At 42.2% G+C, this 23,414-nt stretch overlaps 1 protein-coding gene across 5 annotated transcripts in view; it reads left to right on the forward strand.

Moving 5' to 3' along the window:
• LOC138250553 (probable tRNA methyltransferase 9B) overlaps positions 1 to 23,414 on the forward strand; it is a 194,870-nt gene that overhangs the window by 144,501 nt on the left and 26,955 nt on the right. For 4 of the 5 annotated variants that reach the window (XM_069205542.1, XM_069205543.1, XM_069205545.1 and 1 more), the window contains one exon: positions 2,728 to 2,901. The exons of the other annotated variant lie outside the window; for it this stretch is intronic. In XM_069205542.1, coding sequence (XP_069061643.1) covers positions 2,728 to 2,901 — 174 coding nt within the window. The remainder of the gene's footprint in view (positions 1 to 2,727; positions 2,902 to 23,414) is intronic. 5 annotated transcript variants of the gene reach the window in all.

The following is a 23,414-nucleotide window of genomic DNA, read 5'->3' on the forward strand; positions in this document are numbered from 1 at the left end:
AAAGCCGTGTTCTACCAAATCAATCTCTTGGCCAAAACTGGAGAAGCAAAAGTGATTACTGAATATCCCACCACATGTGAGCTGTATCCAGAATCATCATTGGAATCATGTTTAGTAATATTTTGAGGTATTAAGCTTAGTAAGGTAACCATCTTGATTTATAGGGTACTGCTAAGCTTCAAAACACCTACATTTGCATAACAAGTACATGTTAAGAGTGAGCAAGAACTGCATAGAATGAAGCAGAGGGACTCAATAATATTAATACCCAAAGCCAGGTCTTGTGACTTTTGCCTAAACAACTCTGGGAACCAATTTTCTTCATGATATTCTTGGACACTTACCTGCCCTTTCAAAGGTGTTAATTCTAGCCTCTAATCTGGAAAATATATCGCTTGGAACATATTATTCTGGGAGATGTTAAAATGAAAGGTTGGTTTGACAAAATGCCATTTTAACAAAATTGTTTGTGAATTAAAGTGTTAATAATTGAGTAGGAAAAAATAAATAATTATATATAGACAAAAAGAAAAACCTAAATAATAGTGGATCTCCAGGAGAAGACTGGATTAATTTGATTTTAAGGTCGAAGCCTACCAGACAGTGCAACTGTCTGATTTGCTAACAACATTTTGGGGACATTCTGAAATCTTCCCTGAGAATGCATTCTGTCTGTTGCTTGCCATTGGCACTGTGGTTTGTTACTCATGTTTGTTTGCTTTCTATTTGCTGGTTTTATTTGTTTTAGGTTATCCAGCTTGAATTTGTCCCTCCTGGGGAGCATAACCTATTTACTGTATTTCTCATGGAGTGTACACTTTCTGTAAACAGGTCTTTTAAAATTGTCTTTATCTTGTCACATTTGCTGTGAATTCAAAAACAGTGGTCAAATGTCCGGTTGTGTCTTCCAAGGGATTTTGGTTTTTACTTTTCATTCACTGACTTCAAGGTGAGAGGATTTATGTGACAATCTTGCTCTGAAAGAAAGGGCTTATTCTAGCACGCAACAAAGTTGAAATATCTGTAAATGAACTGTGCATATATTTCCGTATATAGCAGAATGAGGAAAGCACAAATTAAACACTTGTTTTGTAATTCTTAATACAATTAAATCAAATCAGTACACACATTATCGTTTGTGCACTGTATACATGACTAAATTCTGTTTTAACTCTGTATGTAAAACTGTATGTCTCTGCAAATGGAGTATTAATTTCAATTTAAAATGTGATTTCTGCTGTAGCAGTGCATGAGCTACACTACCACACTCCACTCTGACATTCCATTGTACAACACTACTCAACTGTATGCCCCTCCACTCTACAACACGTTATGCCACGCCACTCTATAACTTGCTACTCCACTGTATGACGTCACTCCATTCTATGCCATTCCACTCTAGATCACTCAACTCCACCCCACTATGCCACACCATGAGTTGCCACTCCACTTCATGCTACTCCACCCCGCTATATTTCCCTCTGTGACTGGACTCTATTCCACTCCACTCTACAACATCTCAGATCACTCTCCTCTATGCCTCTAACTTTTATCCATTCTGAACCGGAGCCGCGCTGGTGTACAACATGGCTAAAACACATTGGCAAGGCCAGTATCTCTTGCATAGGCGAGACCTAGTGGATTTGCCAATGCTTAAGATCTCTTTCCAGGAAAAAAAGATGTGAGGGGAATGAACTTAAATTATTTTTCTGCTCAGGAAGGAATACATTAAATTCATATTTATGCACCATGTTGCCTCTTATGGGAAAGCTGATCATGGTTAGCAAGCTGTCTGGGCAGAAGAGTGATCCTAAGTACGTACTCTGTTTACTGTTTATACTGAAGCCCAACCCTCATATTAGATCACTTGTGGATTTCATTCACAGAGTGTTTGCAAAGAGGCGTAAAACGTAAAAAATAAAATTCTCTAATTGAGTGGTCTAACGATTTTTTTGGGTTTTGGAGGGGGTCTCCGGTCCTCCCCATATGGCTATTTTCTATCGGCAATAGCTCTGAGGAGTTTTTAACATACAAACATACCTCAGTGGCAAGGAGCACATCATTTTCTGTAAAGAAGAGTGTGTTAAGGTGTGCCAGATTTGAGGTGATTGGGTCGAAGCGTTTGAGCAGTTGTTTGCAGATATAAATGCAGCTTGCCAGGGAAGTGATCCTCAAACACCTAGGAGGTTGGCAGAGAATATAAGAACCCTTAACTCCACGAAAGAGATTACAATGAATGTAGTATTTTTTCGGTTGAGTATGTATTGTTATTTACTTAGGTTGTGCTTTTCGGTGTTACTTATGGTATAAATATTGTAAGGGCATAAGCATTGCATTTGGTGTCTGGAAATGTGCTGAGCAAGGAATAAAAGAACAATCTGCATCCCAGTGTTTGTGCTCTATTGTATGGTGTGCAAGGTTTACAGATGGCATGGTGGACAAAACACAATACAGTATGAATAGGTGCGATAAGTGGTTTGCTGTGGTGTCCAACAGGCACATGTGAAAAGAATTCTCTCATTTTCTGTTCTGTTTTGCACTCCTTTCTCCAAAGTGGCATAAATACATAATTCTGTAAGCAACACCATGCCCATGAACTCATTTTAACATTGCGGAGCATACTGCAGATCAACATTTTCACCCCAGTCACCCAGGATGTTCATTGCAACAAAAAAACTCAGTGAGATAGTTAACACTAGTTTAACAAACACTTCTTGTCATTGGTAGGGTGTGGAAATGGCAAATATCTTCATATCAACTCCCAGGCATTTAAAGTGGGGTGTGATAACTGCTTTCCTCTGGCAGAATCTGCACGGAATCAGGGATATGAAATCATGTTGTGCGACGGCCTTTGCCTTCCCTATCGAAATGAGTGTTTTGATGCAGTCCTATCCATTGCTGGTAAGTTGTGCTCCTGATTTGTATGGACATATTATAATTTTACGTTGTTGATTGTTCTAATTGATCATCTCTAGCAATATTTAAGTGTTTCGGTGCCTCAGTCTGTTAGGTGCCAATGGTTTTCCTCCAACCTCTGCAGTCTTAACTTTCAATGGTTGAATGTGCTCTTTTGCTTAGGAGCTTTTTCTAAAACATGTTATACTCATTTTTTTCGGCATCAAATGGCTACTGTAAGAGTAACATGGGTTTCATTTAATCTGTTTGCGGTAAATGGCAAAAATATAGTTGGAATTGCGAGAGTTCCATGCATCCACCCAAATTGACCTCTTTGGCAGCCCTACTATCTCATCCCAGGTTAGAACGGGTCATGGATCTGGGGATGTGCACATATGCTGCCTTTTGAAACAATCTGCAATCCACCAGTGTTCACCTACTGGTTAGATGAATGACCTCTTAGAACAAGGAACTGGGGTACAACCCCAAGGATGTCTTCTCCTTGAAACCTAAGTTCAGTTCAGGGGAGCTCTAGGAGGGTGTGATCCTAAGGTGCCAGACATGCTAGGGGGGAAATATCTTTTGGGGCACTGGTTCTTGTTAATATGCATTTTATCTGTCAAGAGATAACCTAGGCTGTGGTGATGCCATCCACCTTGTACAGTCCCTCATATTTAGGTCTCCCATTCAGACAGCTTTTCTCTCATTGCTTTCCATTGGTTGGCTTTTCCATTCTCATTTGCGTGTTTCTTATTCAATGGCTTACCTTTCTTTTCTTGTACTTGTTCCTTCCCTGTTGCATAGCCTCCTTACCATCCTTTTGATTGGCTGACTTGTATGCTTCCTGCCAATGTTATGATTTGCTTTTTTCTTTTTCTTTCAGTGCCCCATGAGAGTGTACGTGTTTTCTAGCTCTCTTGCCTGTGTGCTGAGACCCCCAAAGAAACACCCCTCTCAAACCTCCGCCCCCTTGAGTTGACTCCACGTTGCTCCCTCATCACCATAGAATTTGGGCTTTGCTGCAGTCAGATGGGCACCTAATGTCACCCTGTTTGTTAGAGGGTGCCTGGTCTCTTTGGGAATTTCAAGTGGCTCTGAACTGTGGCTTTGGAGTGTTGGGGTTGCAGTCTGTTAGCAACCAAAGTAATGTGTTACTTCTCTGTCGGTCTCAGGAAGGAGTTAGACTGTCCTCAGGCTGTGGTTTGCGCAGCTGGCTGGTCTGTTCCCGCAGCAGTTTCCATTTCAACAATATTATTAAATCCTGCTTTATTACATAATCCTGCAATAAGCTTGGGACAACTGATGCCTTCTGGAACAACTACCAGAGGGAGGCATGCAAAGGCATTACTGTTTGGATAAAAGTGTGCACTTCACATGTGATGTCACATCATCATCAATACATGACTATCCATGCATTCTACTATTTGAAGCTCTGATAGATTTATTATAAAGTGGTGCACTGAAAGCCTATATCAATGTGTATTCACTGTGGAATGGAGAACTAAAGTGTGATGGTATAGCCCTAAAACTACTTGTAGAATAAATTAGTTCAATTCCATGTGATTCTTTATCAAGTTAATAAATAGTGTGCACTAAAACGATAATGATTTTCAAGAAAATGTTTAAAGTTGCATACAAATTTGAAGATTGTAGTTCAACATTATAGTTAAAGCAATGTATTAAGAGTTGTTTTTATAATCTACTCTAACATGAATGCTGACAAAGCTTATTAATGTTGAATTCATATTTTGAGTGTTACATGCACCTTAATTCGATAAAAATGAATGTGCCATTAATGAATGTGCCATTTTAATTCCGTTTGCTTAGTTAAAGTGGGGCCCTCCAGGCCCTATTTTCTGACTGTGTTGAAAAATGTTTAGTCATTCTTGTTAACATGAACTTTTCTTTCAGACTTCATTCCCATAAAATGTAAGCTTGGTAATACATGCCCTAGTTTTCACATGGTGAGCCCGAGAAAGTAATCTTGAGCACAGTACATTCAGGAACTGTGGAAACAGATTATGTATAATATTGTTTCAACCCACACAGATGAGCTAAGATGGATGCCTTTTATATGTTGATTAACAGGAATCTTCACTGATGTTGCAGATCCAAGCCATGCAGTGAACTTTTATTGGACATTTACACCTTCCGAGTCATGTGGAGTGAAGGATGAGTGAACCATCTTGCACTATGGACTTTAATATACTGTTCCCCAGTTGGTCTTTAGTCAGTATGCTTAGACATTTTTGCCCTAAACCCAAGAAGATGACCCTTGACCGAGCTTCTGAAATGCTGAGGCCTACTCTTTTTACTTACTTTTTGCCAAGTTTGGTTAGTCACCTAGCAGATGCAAGATGGGGTAGTCAGAAAAAAGATTGGAGAGCAGATATAATTAAAGTAGCTAGGTTCTATCGAGCCATTACTAGTGACGATGGAGAAAGCACTAAACCGAAGACTTAGAAAAAGACAGAATAAAGCACAGTAGTTGACAGATATCGAACAGAAAGCTGAAACTTATGAGAGTGATTCACGTGATGATTTTATAAATCGGTTATTGTTACATTTTCCGTCTCCAAATAATTCTGAGCAGATAGGAACAAGTGTACACTGAGAATTGTGTCCTTTTGAAGTACCTTCTGCACCAGTTGAACAGACCCCAAATGAGAAAGTGCCAGTTTCAAATGTGAGTTGAATAGGACAGATTGACAATGTAAATCAACCACTTCAGAGCTTTACCACAAACCAGTCAGTACAGAGTTCTATCATTAATCAGCCAGCACAGAATTTTTATTCCAATCAGTTAGTGCAGAATTTCAGTCCATATCAACCTGTGCAAAGTTTTACCCCAAATCAAACAGGACAAGCTTGAAATATTATTTTGACAGGACCAAGTGTAGGAAGGGCAGTTCTGCAGAATCCAATGAATCATATGAACCCAGATGCATTGACCGTTCTAGTGAAAATAGGTCCAGTTGTTCCTTTTTACACTCCAGGCATGAACTGGGAATAATCCACACGCATTAAATGTCCTGAATGTTCAGAGTGTCTCGAACGGGTTTGCATCAAACAATGCACTGGTATTTGTAAGCCGAGTGGTTCAGAGGTGGAGACAATAAATTCTCTTCCGAGACAAATGATCCTTACTTGTATTTCAGATCCTATGTCTTTGGAAAGTCACAGAATTTACCCCTGATGTGAGGTTTCCTCAGAGATCCTCACCGTAATTTGTGCCCAGATCATAACCTCCTATTTAAATTGTTTGTAGTGCTTCTAATAGATGATTGCCTTTTAACGCTCCAGGTGACATGTCTATTGCAAGTACCCTGAATCAATCAATTGCAGGTTATCCAAGATCAGAAATGTTACAGAATAATCCAATATGTTTGTGAGGCTTTGCTGCCAAGCAATTGAGTAGCTGAATAATTTGAGTCCTGGGGAGGCAACAGGATGAACGAGTTGCAAGTGCAGAAAACACACCAGCGAGAGATAGGCCATTGAATATACCCAGACTAAAGTTAGAATTAAATAAAATGATATTGGGAAATGTAGACCCTGTTCATTTAGAGATTTATACTGAAGATGAATTGAGGTTTGTGTGCAAAGACATTACAAAATGTGCAGGTCAAGCATATGACAGACTACCTGAAGTAGCCCAGAGATATGATGTTGATTTGGTGAAAACAAAACCCTTGAAGAGAACTTACAGAGAAGACTTTACTGACAAAGATATATGGAACTTGTGACCGCCTAGAATGAGACTGCAGATTAGAGAATTGATTACTTACATTTAAAAGAAAGTGGGGAGGAAGATGGGCAAAGAAAAGAGTTTAGAAGAAAACAAGAATAGATTTGCCTCCGGCAGGAGCCAGTCACAGTGAGGGAAATGTGAAGATGCTTCCCATGACAGAAATTCCTGGTGGTGGATTTGTTTATGTACCTTGTAGTAGGAGTGATATTTTGTCTTTCACAAAGGATTACACGAAATTGAGAGAGAAACCAGTGAAACGGAAGAAGCAAACAGAACTATTTTTTAAACTTTCAAAATGACGGTGGAAAGATTTGAATACTTTGTTTGACGTGGTTCGGAGTGATTTATGGACTGAGTGTAAGGTTGCTGTCGATTTGTCCTGATAGTGAAACTTCAAGATATCCAGTGACAAAAGCGACGTCTGAGGAGGTGATGAAAGAGCATCAGAAAGTGATTGGCATTTTGAAAAAAGATGTCCTCTAAGGACGTTGATTGGCTGAAGATTGATAAGGTGACTCAGGAATCGGAGTCAATACATTCATATTATGAGAGATTGTTGCAGGCTTTCAAACATTTCAGCGGTACTGAAGCCATAGAAGCTAAGGATGTGGGTCATTTGTGTTCAGATTTGTGCAGGGAGTGAAGCCAGACATAAATTAAATGATTCAGAAGCATGTGATTTATTGGCAGAACAAACCAATTGATGAGACCCTGCAGTATGCAGAATACTGCAGCAATGAATTAGAATTAAAGCAGAAAAAGTTGAAGGAGAAAGTGATGGTGATGCAATAGAAAGCTGCACAGAAAGCTAGTCACATTCAACAGTTTTCAGGAAATACCAGTGGAATGCAAGGAACTCGGGCAGTGCAAAGGAATGGTTATCAGCAGCAAGCTAGAGGATGGGGTGTCCCTGTAGATCAGAGTGGTGTTGATATCCAGGCCTTGAAAAGAACCAATCTATGTCATTGTTGTGGCTGTTTCTTTCATTGGAGGACAGAGTAGCCCATTAATTGTGCAACTAATCAGATAGAGTAATGCAATTTTAAAACCACAAGGCAATAATTGGGTTTAAATGCAGAGAGTTTAGAAACCCCAAATGCAAAATTGAAATGTGTCCCAAAGACAGCAGATGTACGTTCCACAAGTACCAATGTCCCAACAACAGACAAATGTTTCCCTACAGAATTTAAATCGGGCTACTCATGTAGACGTGAATCAGTTGGCATCACAGTTTTCTGTAATTGATCTAAGTGATGATGATTTTCAGTTGATGTCCCAAAGAAGAGCAATGCATGGTAGGTGCATCCTTAGAAGTGGGTCAATGTGGTCGATATGTGGATGGTGATGTAAATCAGTGGATCCCAATCTGTGTCCTGCCAAAACTAGCCATGGGCGCCGCACACAGATGCACGCAGTTAGGGAACCACTGCATAGTTTAGGTGAAGGGGAAGAGTGATAGCAAGTCATGTTTTTTTCTGTCAGCAGGATGGTAAAATAGTCTGCCCTGTCATGCTGCAGTGATTTGCCACATAAAGAGAGAACACAGAGCCAGTAGTGCTATCCAGTTAAAGGACTTGAAAACAGTTAAAAAGGCGAGTCCAATATCACCATGGCTGTCGATAAATGTTTAGACATTTTTACATTTGCTTTCGTAAGAAGGTTTATTTTGTTTTTTTTTATCACTATCTTAAAAGCAAGAGTTCTTTTTCAGGAAAACAAGTGTAACACTTTCACCATGTTGTTGTTACCTTGTGTAAAGGACAGAGGGCACAGATGCTGCTGTTATTGCTCGTGCAAATCAGTGGTAGCCGCGCACACAAAAAAACATTATCTCTGAAGTCTGAAATCAGTGTAGTTTTTTATGGTTGCTTTGTTGTGTTAGTGCATGGCACAGGTGCTACAGAAGAAACCAATTCTAATGTCGTTCTCCTCATAAGGACACTGTCGACACTGATGAAGCACTACAAAGAAAAAAACTCTAATTGTAAATTGTATTTAGACAGCGCTTACTACTCCTTATGAGGCGTTGAAGCTGTTTATAGATTTGCAGTAGCATTCTCCTCCGGAACCCAATGTTAGAGGTAAATAGGTAACTGAAGATAGAGAACATTTGTGGATGTGCCAGTGTGCTGAAGAACAGGCAGACATGAGCGGAGCAGAGGTGTTCCTTGTTTACTTTAGGTATACAATAAGGTAAATAAAAACATATCTGTTGAGCAGAATTTATGGCACCAGTGTAGAGGAGGGGTATTGCTGGGACAGGGCAGGGAACGGGGACAAAGGTAGAGATTCTTGAGGCCCAGTGTGAATTACATTAAATCCCCAGTCGTTCTTGAGATTGCTGGTGTGCCTTTGTGGCTTCCAGGGAATTAATTTGTCTCATGCTTCTCTGCCACTCACACATCTACACTTGAGGAGTGGTGTCTTTTTTGCCTATCAGTGACTGTTTGCAAGTTTTGGGACCAAATATGTTTGCTGTGGTATTGTATTTTTTATTATAGCGCAAACTTGTCCTAATGACATTTCTTTCAGTGAACAGGAAATGTCAGTTTGTCATGACCACTGTATATATGGGGAACCATACTAATGTATGTGAAGCATATTTCCGTTAGCCCAACTAGGAGTTTTATAAAGTGCACCCTGAACAAACTTACTTCATGGTGCTTCCAAATTAGTTGGTCAAGAAAATAGGAGTGTGAAGTAAAGTGACTTGCCTGAAATTTCTCTGTCCTGTTGATTGCAGGAGATCCCAGAGAGGTGGTACTCAGACTACTGCTCTTCAACCGGACAAATTGAGTGTTCAATACACGTTCTTTGTTTGAATTCCAGTTTACATTTAGTTGTCCTGTATTCAGTGTTTTTTGTCTTTTATGAACATTAGGGAGGAATAGAGGCACTGTCTGGGGTGCTGGGTCCAGCTCCATTTAGGGATACTAGTTCCATGGTGCAATGGCGGGGTCAGGGTACATATTCAACTGGAGCCAGTTTCCATTCTTATCTGGCTTGCTCATCTCTAGTTGAGAAGAAGCTCACACTGCTGGTTTCCTACCACACTGTCAGGTCAGTAAGGACTTTAACCCTAATGGAGTCCTACAGAACTGTGGTCAGCTATTCACAGTGCTGTGGTGACACTACTGACAGGGCACTGCTGGTAGAAACCTCACACTGTTGAGTCCTATATCAGACATGCTGCTAAAGGAAGCTAACATTCCTGGGGCCCTATGGGGTACACCACAAGGAGAGGTCACTGCTACAGTCTTAGCAGTCACAGGGCGCTGCTTGGGAAAGGTCATATTACTTGAAAGTGTCCCCTGCTCTAGGCATTCTACACCTCAAGCAATGTCTGCTTCTCATTCCGGACTGGATGTTCTGCCCCAATTTGAAGCTCAGCCTCATAGAGGGCTGTCATTTGCCAAGAGAAACAAGCAATAACCAGTCTAAACGTGAGTTAGTGGCATGAACCAGGACCAATTCAGAGCCAAACTGTCATACAGCACCAGGGCCCAGATGTATCAAAGGGTTTTTCCCATTCTGTGTCAATGGGAAAATGTGTTCCTACATATGGCAGCCACGTTACTTAGATTCACCCTGGACACAAACCTCCGCACCCGAAGGGTCGGTTACTGTGAGTAAAAGGGATAAGGTTAGCCAAGCTTTTGGGATAATGCAAGAGGCTGATGCAGCCCAATTGCGGTCTGGGGTGGAGGAGAGGGTCTGAGCGAGTCAACAGCAGTGGTTGATACAGAAGTGTCAGGACAGAAGCAGTTGGCTTTGCAAAGCTCTAAGGCTGACAAAGGACCTACTGCAGTAGCAGAAAGAGTTGTTCCCGGAGACAAATGATCAAATGAGAACGCTGTGCCAGTAGTGCAAGTGCCCCCAATTAAACCAGAAAAAAACTGAAGAATCTGGTCACAGCAGCAGTGATGCTGATAAACCAGTAGCTTGGAGATCAAAGAGAGAGTTCCTAGTCAAAAGTGCACAGCACCTGAATGGAAATACTTTGGAGCAAATGACTGGGAGAAAGAATTTACAACATTTTGTTTTAACAATAAGTATCTAGTTCAGCATTCTTAAATGTGTTCTTCTTTAGAACTGGACTTTGAAATGTTGTTGCCACTTGATGAACTGAGACATACACTGGATGTGTATATTGGTGATTTTTTTTTTTTTAACTGAGCATTTATTAGAAACACTTGAACTTTTATTGGAGGCTTTTTGAACATTTGCTAGAGAAAAACTTGGTTAACATTCTAGAAGCTCAAACAAAGATATATATATATATATATATGTATATATATTTGCAACTAACGTTTGAACTTTAAGTTAAGTAAAACGTTTTTTTTTTTAGTTTTCTTTTTTCTTGATATTTGCTTTGCTCGCAAATAAAAAAGGACTGAAGGAGACAGTTGGTATTTTTGATGATATTTTGTTTGAATCTTTTTCATCGGCTTGATCAACCCATGGTGAGACTGTATTTTTATAACTTTGTTTTGAGTATTGTCTACGTGACTTTGTCTGAGCTTTTAAAGAAACCCCTTCACTTTATTTCAGACTGGAGTTTTCCTTGTGTGGCCACATGGTTCATATGGTCATTTTAAATTGTGATTGAAGAAGTTTTGATTGAACTATTTCCTCACCCATTCATGCTGGGTTAAAAGATTTATTGGCCTTGTTGTAAAGCATAACCCTAAGTAACATATGCTTTAACACAAGGCCGGCTTTAGGGCGGTGCGAACAGGTGTGGCTGCACCGGGTGCTTACCTGGATTGGGGGGGGGCCTGACTTCAGGGGGGGCGCTGTGTAACAAGAACTTACAAATCTTGCAATTTAAAAGCACCAGCTGAAAAGTTCCTTGTGAGTCCAGCCTTCAGGAAACAGTTAAAATGTCAAGATACCTCTTGTGATTAATGTTCCTGCTATGGAAAGGGATGAGAGTTTTGTCTAGCGGAAGCTTTGACTCGCCATAAAGTAACGCAGAGGGTTAATATGCCTGTTGTAAAGGAGAGAACTATAGTTTATGTGGATAGCTGAGTGGATTAACAAAGTCAGGCTTTACAAGTGCTTTAAAACACATGAAATGTATGTGAGAGGGGCTGTGGAGAGAGATGGGGCACTTTTGCCGGGTGGTAGTGAGGGAATCTGAGGATATGGCCATGAGCTGGGGTGGTGCCAAAAAAGTGTCGCACCGGGCACCACCAGCGCTTAAGCCGCTCTGCTTTAACACGTGTATGATAACAAACCCAAGAATACAGCTGAACTATACATTTCATTTTCTTTCCTTACTTTTTAAGTTGATACTGAAGGTGAAACATCAGTGAAGCTCAACCAAGTCTTAAGTGCATTTGTAACACCAAAGCAAGTGTATTGCTTAGGTTGGTGTGGATTTTCAGTCATGTTTCTGACTCGAATCTTTCATGTCTCCTGTCATTTGTATTTACCATGTATTATTCCCGCTCCACGTGAGCTGTTCGATTTTACTGCACTTTTGCAGGGAAACTGAAATTACTTTGATTTATTTTGAGGAGCAGCGATTTCACTCTCGTGTGACTGTAGTAAGTAGATTTAAATTTGATGCTTCATTGCAGCGATGATCACGCACACATTTTCTTATGCGGCATTCGAGTTATGAATTTGCTAACAATGCCATTATGATTATGGCTTCACTAATGGAATACGGTTGCATTATCATTAGATCTGCTGTAATGAGATGCCTTGGTGTTTGCTGCATGAAATCGGTATACTAGAAGTGGCTCTTTTATGTTCTTTCTTGCTGGTAATTTGCATAATTATTATTCTAGATGTGTTTCGTGATGGAATTAGTTGAGAAGCGCATTTTAAAATTATATAATCAACCATAAGAATTTTTATTTTAATATGCAGTATCCCACTATTTTAATGGAGTGACCATTATACCCATCCAAGAGGACATATGTGGTTTGAAGTTACTGTACAATTTTCTATGAAAATTGCTGCTGCTATACCTAACTCGAGACGTGATAAAATGAGAGCATCAGTCTACAGCCATTCATAGCTGCTCAACTCCTATATTTAGTATACATATTGGTATTTTTTAGGCATAATGTACTTTTCTTACATTAGTACGTGATTGATGGAATGCAGGTTCTGGGAAAAATACCATCCGACTGAAAAAGGCGGATGAGTTGTGTCACGGCAAAGCAGTTCACCAAAACAAAAATCTAAAGTGCCTCTCAAAATGTACTTGTCAGGATCTGTCGAGTCCGCTTTAAAAATGGGGCACAATGAGTAAAATGCGAAGCGGTAATTTAGACCTCGGACGGTGACCTAGCAGCCCCGCTCAACGGAGGCCAGTGCCCTATTCTGCCCAGGTGGACGGCTGGCAGTCGTATTTTCCAGGTCTGCCTGTGTAGTCCATCTGTAAAACCGTTTCATTGTGGCCAGGGCAGTTTGCACAGTGTGTGTGTTTTTTTCCTCACTTGGCAAACGTTTTTTTTCTAAAAGAAACTCACAAAGCGGCTGTGGGGCTATGTTGGTTGATCTCTCTGCCCAGGTCCACAATGCAAGGCGGGGAAAGCGAGCGATGGGTAGCCCAGTGTGGGTCGGCCGACAAGTCGGCAGTGAAACTAGACGAGGGTGCATCATCAGAAATCCTCCGATTTCCCCCTCTCTAGATAGGGCACGGAACCCAGATTTAACTCTGGACCCGGGCTGTTTTTTGGCGGATGCTCTAAATCACCAAACACATACTTGACCCTATTTTATTTCGGAACTGAAGCAACAGCAGAATATTCACATCCCCCACCAAGCATGTCTGCTAACTGCCAGTCAATGGGCTTCCAGATCATTAAAGTGAGTGTTCAAAGCCGCTTGGCAGCATTGCAGAAGAACAATAAACACAATACTAAGAAAAACTATAACATTCCTTTTTATGATATTTATTGTTTTTTTGTAATCCTTTTATTAGGTTTCGTGTAAGCATATGATATTTAATTCAAATCGTTATTCTAATCTTACCGCTAGTACATAAATAGCATAAAAATGGCAGATAATTGCATTCTTGAACTTTACAGTGCAAACGATCCTTTTTAGATGAATTCTACTTGGAGTGAATGTCATTGCTTCAGATGCAGTACAAGTGCACTGAGCAAAAACAGTTCCTAAGCTGTCTCTGCCATTCTTCTTGCAAGTTGGGGCAAATACATATAACAACGTCTCCGATATTTAGTCCAAAGCAGCATCAATTATCACTCTTTTTAAAATTGTTAGAGGTGATCTAAATTGATATAAGGGGATTAATCAGAAACTGATGCGGAAGAAAGTATCTTTGTAGGTCTCGCATAAAAACACATTTTTAGGCGCGCACACCGTCCCTTGCGAGACATTTTGTGTACCTACAAGGGGTTTAGAGGCCATCTAATTCTTATCTTTGGTTTGTTTCATTGTCATTTTCATTTACTTGGTTCTCTTTAGTCACACATCACTTCCTCTTACTGTGTTTGTCCCTCCCCTAGAGCATTGCCCCAGTACTGCTTCCTTATGGTGCCCAGTGTCCTTCTACTGCTTGTGTACTTTTTATTTTTTTTATTTTAGTTGTTGCGCTCAATAACAGTACATGTGTTTGCAGGCTGTCCACCCCCCCCCCCTATAGAAACAGCTCTGTGGTATTGCCTGCTCTCTTCCCCCTGCCTATCCCCTGCATGTTGTATGAAGAGAGGTGTGCGAAAAAGTCAAGGAGTGTACCCTACTGAGGCTAATCCCCCTTTTCATAAAAAAAGCAAGATGTGAGGTTTGTGGCAACCAAGCTTGCACTGTTGTAGTTGGACAGTCGCTCTAGGTCCAGATTGCTGGTTTAGGGATGACAGCACTTTTGTTTGACTGCGACAAGGCCAATCCTACAACACAACTTACCTGTCAGCCCAACCCTCCTGGCTCACAAGTAGTACCTCACCAAAAACCCAAACAGTAAAACATGATTTCTGGCAGCCTTTATGCATGGACTTTGGAGTGCAACATCTCAGGGGAGTCGTGGTGGGACGGAGATTACCCTTTTCTCACATAAGCAACAAATCTGTCACACGCAGGCAATGAAAGAGATGCAGGAAGGATTTAATAGATTTATTAAAAAGACTGCAATCCGCAATAAGTAGGATAATGCACAGTGCAAGAAGCATAATTGTGAAGATGAGAGTTGTGAATACAAAGACCCCACTACCTGACCAGGTATGTTGCCAAACAATAGATATTGAGGCATGCTTGAGGCGGCAATTAAATAAACAATTCACTCCAAAAGTACATTATGTTCCTGTCACACATAAGTAGGAAAGGGACATGATGTGAATGCTTACGTATATCACTTGTCTTTGACGCTGATAGTGCCACTCTCTGAAGGCGTCACTGATAACGTGAAGTCAAAACATTTTCCTAACTATAAACATAGCATCCATCTTGGAAGAAATAATTAAATAATTGCGCTAAAACAGAGCAGGCTAAGTAAGTTAAAAGCCACTAGGTGACGGGGCACAGGTCTGCAAGCCAGAAAGTTAATTGAACTCCCGACTCTCAATAAAACTAAATAGAATCCACTACAGCGCATGATGGAATTTTGTGGCTGTTGAGGTCAGAGAGAAGTGGAACACTTACTGTAACTGTGTGCCACAAAAGGCACCCATGACAACCCTAAAGGAGCCCACTGGCTCACCACCTAATAATCTATAGGTGTGATTTCACAACACCCCTGATGTTCATGTATCCCTGTTTGGAGCTGCCAAGTGGATGCATAACATGTTTGGACTCATGAGACAGAGCTGCCCATTTTCAATATTTCCCTTTGCCTGTTTAAAATGATATTTCATGTAGTCTTTTTGAACAATATTGCTAGTATTATATTTGTTTGGGGGAATATGCAATCATAAACATCTAAACAATCTCACACACACTTGCTCAGATATGCAGGCACACCAATTGCAGACACCGCCTACACCCACCACCCTACTAATGCTGTAGCACCACCAGCACCAATACCCCATTACTGCCCTATCAACACCCTCCTACCACTTTAACCACCACGCCCACAAATCTGCCACCACTACCCTATTGCTACCACCTTGCCCGTACTAACCTATCCCTAGCACCACCACCCTACCACCTTTACCCTCACCACCAACACCCCTACCCTAAATACCACCATCTGACCATAATCACCACCGTCCTTCCCTAACCGCTATCCTTTCCTAACCACCACCTTACTCTAACCACCACCACCTACCTTACACACCACCCTACAATACCCACCACCAGCAGTGCCTCCCTCACCACCGCTCTCAAGACGACCACCTCCTAACCACTACCCTCACCACCACAGTCGCCATCTTCACCACCACTTTCACCACCTCCCTGCCTTATCCACCACCATCACCCTTCCACTCGACAGAGCTTTCAATTCCTGTAGAAGCTCTTTTTTTAACAACCATTTTCATCTGATTAAAGCTAAGTCATATCAGAAACTAAGAATCAATTACATATCGTCTATAGCTATCTATCGACCAGTCGACCTATTCTATGGAGATCAATATGTGAACATTGAGAAAGATCTCTGTTAGGATGTCACTGTGAACCTTAGGGTGAGTCTTGTTGCGCAGATTCACATTTGCATAAACTTCATATTTTGTTACCTTGTACATTTTAATTGCTGTGCAGTGAAAAAAGAAAATAGTGTTACCTTGTATTATGTGGCATGTTGTTAAGTAAGCAACTTAGGAACGCAGTCGATCCAACTTTGAAGACTTGTGGTGTACACTTTCCTTACTCTTCATGTGTTTGTCCCTCCACCAGAGCATGACCTCTTTGCGCCTTTCCACTGCTTACTTTTCAGACACTCATTTTTTTCTTTTCGGTTAAGACTCTATGAAAGTGCATGTGTTTACCTGCTGCCTCCCTTCCTCCGCCACTCTCCATGTTGCTCTCAACCATGTGCATTCCACCCACACCTCTCCATATTGTGATTGCCCTTGTGTTCTTCTCCCCCTTCATTACGTCTGTTCTCCCACTCTCCACGTTGTTCTCTCACCTGTTACGTACTTCTCCTGCCGCACTCTGTGCTGCTTCCAACACTGACCTCTGTGATCCTTCCTCCCTCCATGCTCTCTGTTGCTTCCACCCCCTCTCTTTGTTACTCCACCCCCTCTCTTTGTTACTCCTCCCCATCCACTTTGAAAAAGAAAACACTTTTATTTTTTTAGTTAGTCAAACGTGGACCAGTAAATAAAAAGAAAAACACAGCACCAATGTATTTTGTGGGCGCATGCATGCATGGTGCATGTGCCTACAATAGGACACAGCCACAGCAGCTGCATCCTAGCACCTTCTTAGGTCAAGAATATCAGCACAGAAGCAGTTGTTATCTATTCTGTGGACTTTAACCACACTCATCACTTTAATTCATTCCTGGGCCTGCCTTTCAAAAATCCCTTGATGTCGTTGGTAAAAGCTTTACGTTTGGCCTGAGGCTGTTTTGTTACCGCCTTGGAACCTGGCCCTGTTACATGGATTATTGCACGATCAGCCAGATAGTTTTGTGTTTGTGCACTATTTTTTCTTTTGCCTCGCAGCTCCACTGATGGTGGTATGTTGTCTCTTTGTCTTCCTTGGTATCGGGCATCTTGCTGCTTCTTTGCAAAGTCTGCAGGGTCTTTTTAATTTATTTTTTTTGCTGTTTTTGTAGCGCGAACTGGACACAAAAGTATTGGAGCTCTTTATTTATGCAGTTTTATATAGCACGAACTCGATACAAAGTCGCTTTACATGAGCACTGATTTACATTACACAAGAACACATTCATTTTTGGTAGCAAGTGGAGATTAAGCGATTTGCCCAGAATCACAGGATATTGAGTCAGCGCTGAGACTCAAACCATGTTCCCCATCTAAAGTCGGCAGCTCTGGCCCTTACGCCACATTCTCTCCCCTAGGGTTCTTTGTCTGGTGCGTGTTGGGACTGTCTGGTAATAACTGATTAAAAAAAAAAAAAAAAAATTGACATTTCGCTTGGTAATACGGGTTCTGCCATTTCATAGCGCTGCAAAGCAGGTGCTATTCATAACAAAATTGTTAGAATTTATTTGCATCGACCTTCCAGAGATAAGGAGATGTGAAAGCTATGTCAGGATTGTAATCTGTGACATTCTCGTTCTGTCAAGACCTCTGCAGTGGGTGCAGTAACAAATTGACTTGAGTAGAGCTTAACACCAGGCAATAGCACATGCTCTTGATATCCTCTGGAGGGTCACCAACCGAGCACGCAAGTTAGTTCTAGGTAAGATAATGACAAAAGGTGTTGTCTCCAAAATGGTGGAAAAGGAGTCATGACTCCAGATCCAAGCAATTCACGGCCTCAAGCTTGATAGCAAAAAGCACCTAGCCTTTGGATGTAAATTGGGCCTCTTCAAATAGAGTTCAGTTACCACAAACTCAATTCAAAGATATTACAGCGCTTCACATGAACAACGGTTACATTACACAATAACACATTCATTTTTGGTAGCAAGGGGGAGATTAAGTGATTTGCCCAGGATGTTGAGCAGGCGATAAGACTTGAACAGTGTTCCCCAGCTCCAAGGTTGGCAGCTGTGGCCCTTGCGCCACACCCTCTCCCCTTGGGTTCTTTGTCTGGTTCTTGTTGGGCCAGTCTCTGGATAACTTGTTTTGTTAATACAGCGCTTGGTAATAAAGGTTCTGCCATTTCATAGCTCTGCAAAGCAGGTGCCATGCTTAACAAAGTCGCTATAGTTCATTTGCAGTTAAGCTGCCTCTTCTGTTACTCTCTTTGTTCAATGTTTGTGAACGTTAGGCTCGTATTGCCAATTTAGAGAAATAATTTCTTTGAAAGAGTAACACACACAAATATATGGCTGCCCCCTTTTCTTTGCTCCTAACTCTTTTGACCCCTCATACTCTGGGTTAAATGCCACAAAGGTGCCTCTTTGTGGCTTGTTTGGTGCTATAAAAGTGTAGGTGAACATACTATAAAGGGTTGCATCTCTAGGGTATCACAGCCAGTCTGTAATAATGAGGTAAAAGCACTCCCAAAATGGTGGCCTTGTTGTGTCCTCTCTCCTGCAGCGACAGGCCTGGGAGGGTTGCTGTGGCACCTGGCATACATCCACTACAGTCCAAACCAAAACACATAGGTAAAAGACATTGTCATGTACAATGCTGGTAGCTCTAACTCTCCCAAATGCGAGACCTATTGCATTGCAAATGCTTGTTTTCTTTTATTCTTGAAGGTTTTTTTTTGTTTTTATTTGTTTTCTCGAACACCATGCTGCAGAGCATCACTAGAAATAATTGGCAAAGTCAGAAGGTCCCATAGAGCAGTTCTGTTGGCTTTACCAGTACATGTTTCTCTTGCAAATTGCATTCTCAAATAATTGAGAAAAACATTTTCAGTGTAGCTGTATACATCAGTTAAACTTCTTAATGTCACTACCAAACAAGAGCATCTTAGCCTGTTTTTCGCAATTACATTTTCTAAAACACAACTGTGTGACATTTGGTAGTAGTAAGCTCCACGAAAGGGTTGAGGAGTGGGAGGAAAAAGGAATGGTTTGCTTTGCTTGTTTGTGGATATTACCTAAATCCTGTACGACCCTTTCTCACCCTGGATACATTTAGGGCCTCATTTTGAGTTTGGCGGACGGGATAGCCGGTCTGCCAAGCTCCCGATAGGCTGGCTGCTGCCAAAGTGGTGACCACCCCGCCATATCTATTAGGTGTTTCCCTGCTAGGCTGACGGGCTGAAACCAGCTTAGCGGGAAACAGGCAGCAGCATTTTCTCTGGCTCTAATTAAAGTGGCAGCTATGCTGTCCCCTGCAGGGTGCACCAGCACCCTCGCAATGTTTACTGTCTGCAAGCAGACAGTGAACATTGCGAGGGTGCTGGGCAGAGGGACCCCCTGCTCTGCCCCTGCCAAGTGCATGGACAGTGCAGGGGCCCCCCTTCTACCCTGTGCATCTGTTCTCTGCCAGCCTTTTCACGGCAGTAAACTGGCGGAGAACAAGGCTGCCCTGGTGGATTGTGACCTCCACCCACCGTCATCCTGTCTGGATCACCGATCTCTGTAGAGACGGCGGAATCCTGGCAGCCTCACCACTAAGGGTCTTAATGTGGTGGTCGGACCACCACCACGAGGCTGGTGGTCTTAAGGCCACCAGGCTACAAATGAGGCCCTTAGTCTTACTCCAAAGGGTTGAACCCATTCCCCTTCATCTGGAAATGTTTATCCTTTCTGAGGAAAAAAGTACGCGTGTGTTCTAGGCTTTCTTTTAACAGTGTGTAATTGTACACTATGTACACTTAAACACTGGGGAAAAAGAAAAGCTGTAAAAATATCACCTGGCTTTCCCAGAAGCACCCCTTGAGAAACTAGGCCTGTCTCTGCTTTCCAGGTGTTCTACTGGGAATATTTGAAAATTGCAAAAAAAAGTGTAAGTTCAAACAGAGGCTTAAATCTCCTCACATAAAACTACACGTTTTTTAGGACTCTGACCATAAAATAATACTTGGGAAGTGGTACCTTTTTTGAGTGTTAAATGCAACTCCGTTGATATCAATGGTCAAGTTTCATGTCTTGATATTTTGATACGCTGAAATCTCCCACACTCCCATTCCATTTCTCCCATTCCACCCATCACTCAGACAACCCTAAATATTTTAAGTTAATTCAGTTTTTAATTTTATATCTTTTTGCCTCCTTGCTTGCTTACATCTGAACTGTTTATTTTAAACACTTGATTAATAATAAATTAAATATATTGTTCTTATTCACAGCACTTTTAATTTTTAAAGTATTTTTGGTCACAATACTACCCTGCAAAGGGAACAATTAATTAAGCAATGAGGTAAAAATGTAAAAGTGTCTCAATAGGTGGGGAGGCAGGGCTTGGAGAAAGTGAGCTGACATCTTGCATGTTGTCAGACTTATTCTTCTTGAGATGCTTTCTCCATCTGACTTTGTAATGCAGATTTTTATTTTCTGGTGAATACTTTTAATCGAAGACTCCTCACTTTTTGTATATTCCTGCAGTGACAGATGAGATCTGGAAATTTTCTTAGCAGTGCTCCTGTGCTCCTCTAGGTGACTCTTTGAGGCTCCGCATTGACTTCATTATGGCCCAGAAATGATGGAGCAGAGACTCCTATAAGAGTAACCTCTGCACGGCAATGCCAGTTAGTTTTATTACATGCCTTCGTCAACTGATACAAAGGGGCGGAGCTGTGGATCCTCATACACATTCTTTCATTGTTTACTTTCCAGTCTGCAAGGAAATGATGTCCACACTGAAGACTACAGGGTTCAAAACAATTTGTGACTGTCGAAAACCAATGTTGGTTGTGGCACCACGCGAGGCTTGCTCTTGGTGCTTGGGGTGTAGGGCTTGGGGTCTAGGGCTCAACTCCAAGACATGCAAAGAATGTTCCTTCCTGCACCTGAAGGTGATCTGCTACCTTGAAGTGAAGCTCTATGTTGTCAAACATTGAAAAGTCTCTGACCTTGCATCACTCCAGTTCCCGCTCCAAGTCTAGGAGGCAGACTCATTTCCACTCTGAAAGCCACTCCCTGAACCGGTCCTTTCCACAGTCAAGGTTCCATTAAGTCCATGTCTAATAAGAAATGTAAAAAGTCGAAGTGGGGCTTGACCCCAACCTGCCACTCTAAGTCCAAAGAAAAGTCAAGAGGGTTGGATGCCAACCATTCTTGCTCCCATTCTCCAGTTGCAAAGCCAATTCCTCAGTTGGTCCTTTTGCGCTCTGAATTACCCAGGCCATTGGTGACTCTGGAGGTTATGCTGCATACCTTTGTCAGTCATCAGGTTCCTTCTGGTGCATCTTCTAGCCCCAAGAACATGTAGGAGCCTCCAATTGTGTTACAGCTAGCAGATCTGTCCTCAACACTATTGGAGCCCCTCAAACCTGCTTTGGGTTCTGTACTGACTCTGCTGCCAACTTCCACTCTGGCTCCAAGATTCACACTGGTCTTCTCCCCACTGATATCTGGCCCTGATATTGCTGGAGTTCGAAGATTTACATGGACTTGATTGAGGCTAGTGGTGTGGTTACCTCTGTGGATACACTGTTAATGTCAACCAGTTGACCACACCTCTCCATCCTGCTGCTGCAAGAGGCGCAAGCTCTATTGGCCTGAGGGTCCATTAAATGATACTGGCCTCAGAAAAAAGGATGAGTTGCTACTGCTGCTAATCCCTCATGCCGAAGAAGGGTGGAGGTTTTCATCCTGTTGTAGATCTGTGCCCCCTAAATGCCCTCCCCTGGAAGGACAAATTCAGTAAGCTCACTTTGGCCCAAGTTCTGTCAGACCTGAATCCAGACAACTGGATTGTTTCCAATGACCTGTAGGATATGTATTTTTATGTGGCCCTCCTACAGTTCTGCAGATGCTACCCGATGTTCAAGGTCAGCCAAGAGTATTTCCAATTTGCTGTGCATCTCTCTGCCTTACCAGAGCCCCTCTGGTGTTCACGTAACTGATGGTGGTGATCATGGCGCAGCTTCAGAGGTTGGCCGTACCAGTTTTCCCTTACCTTCATGACTGGCTGCTGAAGGCTAGCTTTGCACAAGCAACTTTGGACTTCCTCCACATGATGGCAAATTTCCTGGGGTTCTTTATCAATGGGCCCAAGTCTTACCTGACTTTGTCACAAAGGCTCCCCATTAGTGGGTTGTTTAGGGCCTTTCTCCACAACAACTCCAGGACATTCAGGCTTATGACTGTGATGTTTCTGCTGTGGTCTTAAATCTCTATGAGAGCAGCTTTGAGACTTATGGTCCTGTTGGCCTCGAGCATCTTGCTTGTCCCATTCATCCAGGCGGAGTATGTCGGCTCTGTAGTGAGAACTGAAGTCACAGTGGGCACAGCACCAACCCGTGAGATGTCATCCAGGATTCCGGGGAGATTGCACAAGACCTGCAGTGGTGTTTGACTGCATTCAGAACAGCAGCCGACCCTGCTCCCTTACCCTACGTGAGGTCACAGTGGTAACTAATTCATCCCTGCTTGGTTGTGGCAGTCAGCTGGGAGAGGATGAGATCAGAGGTCTCTGGGCTCTGGCTCCACATTCATCTCTAGAAGCCATGGGCCATCCGCTTGGTGTCAAATGCCTTCCTGTAATTCAATAGGGCTAAGCTAGTGCAGGTTTTCTTGGACAATGCTGCTGCCATGTTGTATTGCAAAAAGCAGGACAGAGTGGCTTCTTGAGGTTTGTGCCAGCATCTTCCAGCTGTGGAAATGACCCTCGCTTTCCACATCAAATGCACAGAGTCTCAAAGTTTGCTTGTTAGAGCTCTCAGGAATGCTCTCTTTAGATTATAGTGGTTCACAGGATTCATGTATGGCTTTCAGTTGCTGCCTTTCCTGCCCCGATTTCTGAGATCAGTAATGACCACAATCAAGTCATCCTAGTGGCTCTGTTTTGGGCCAGGAGAGTGTGGATCCCACAACATCTGAGCACGAGCTTGTCCTCCCATCTGGCCACCACTGTGGGAAACTCTTTTGCTACAACAGTAAGGCAAGGTTTTGCACCCCAACATGCTCCTCCGTACACAGAGATTGAGGAGCGGTAGCTGACTGTGTTCAGTCTACCATCAGAGGTTATGGATATCATCCTTCCGGACTGGTGTCCCGCTTCAAAGTTATCTTTGCTGGGCGCTGGGACAAGTTTGTATCCTGGTGTGAAGCCTGCAACACAGACCCCTTACAAGCCTAACTGTTGGATGA

This window comes from Pleurodeles waltl, chromosome 8 (genome assembly GCF_031143425.1).
Source record: "Pleurodeles waltl isolate 20211129_DDA chromosome 8, aPleWal1.hap1.20221129, whole genome shotgun sequence".
NCBI lineage: Eukaryota > Metazoa > Chordata > Amphibia > Caudata > Salamandridae > Pleurodeles > Pleurodeles waltl.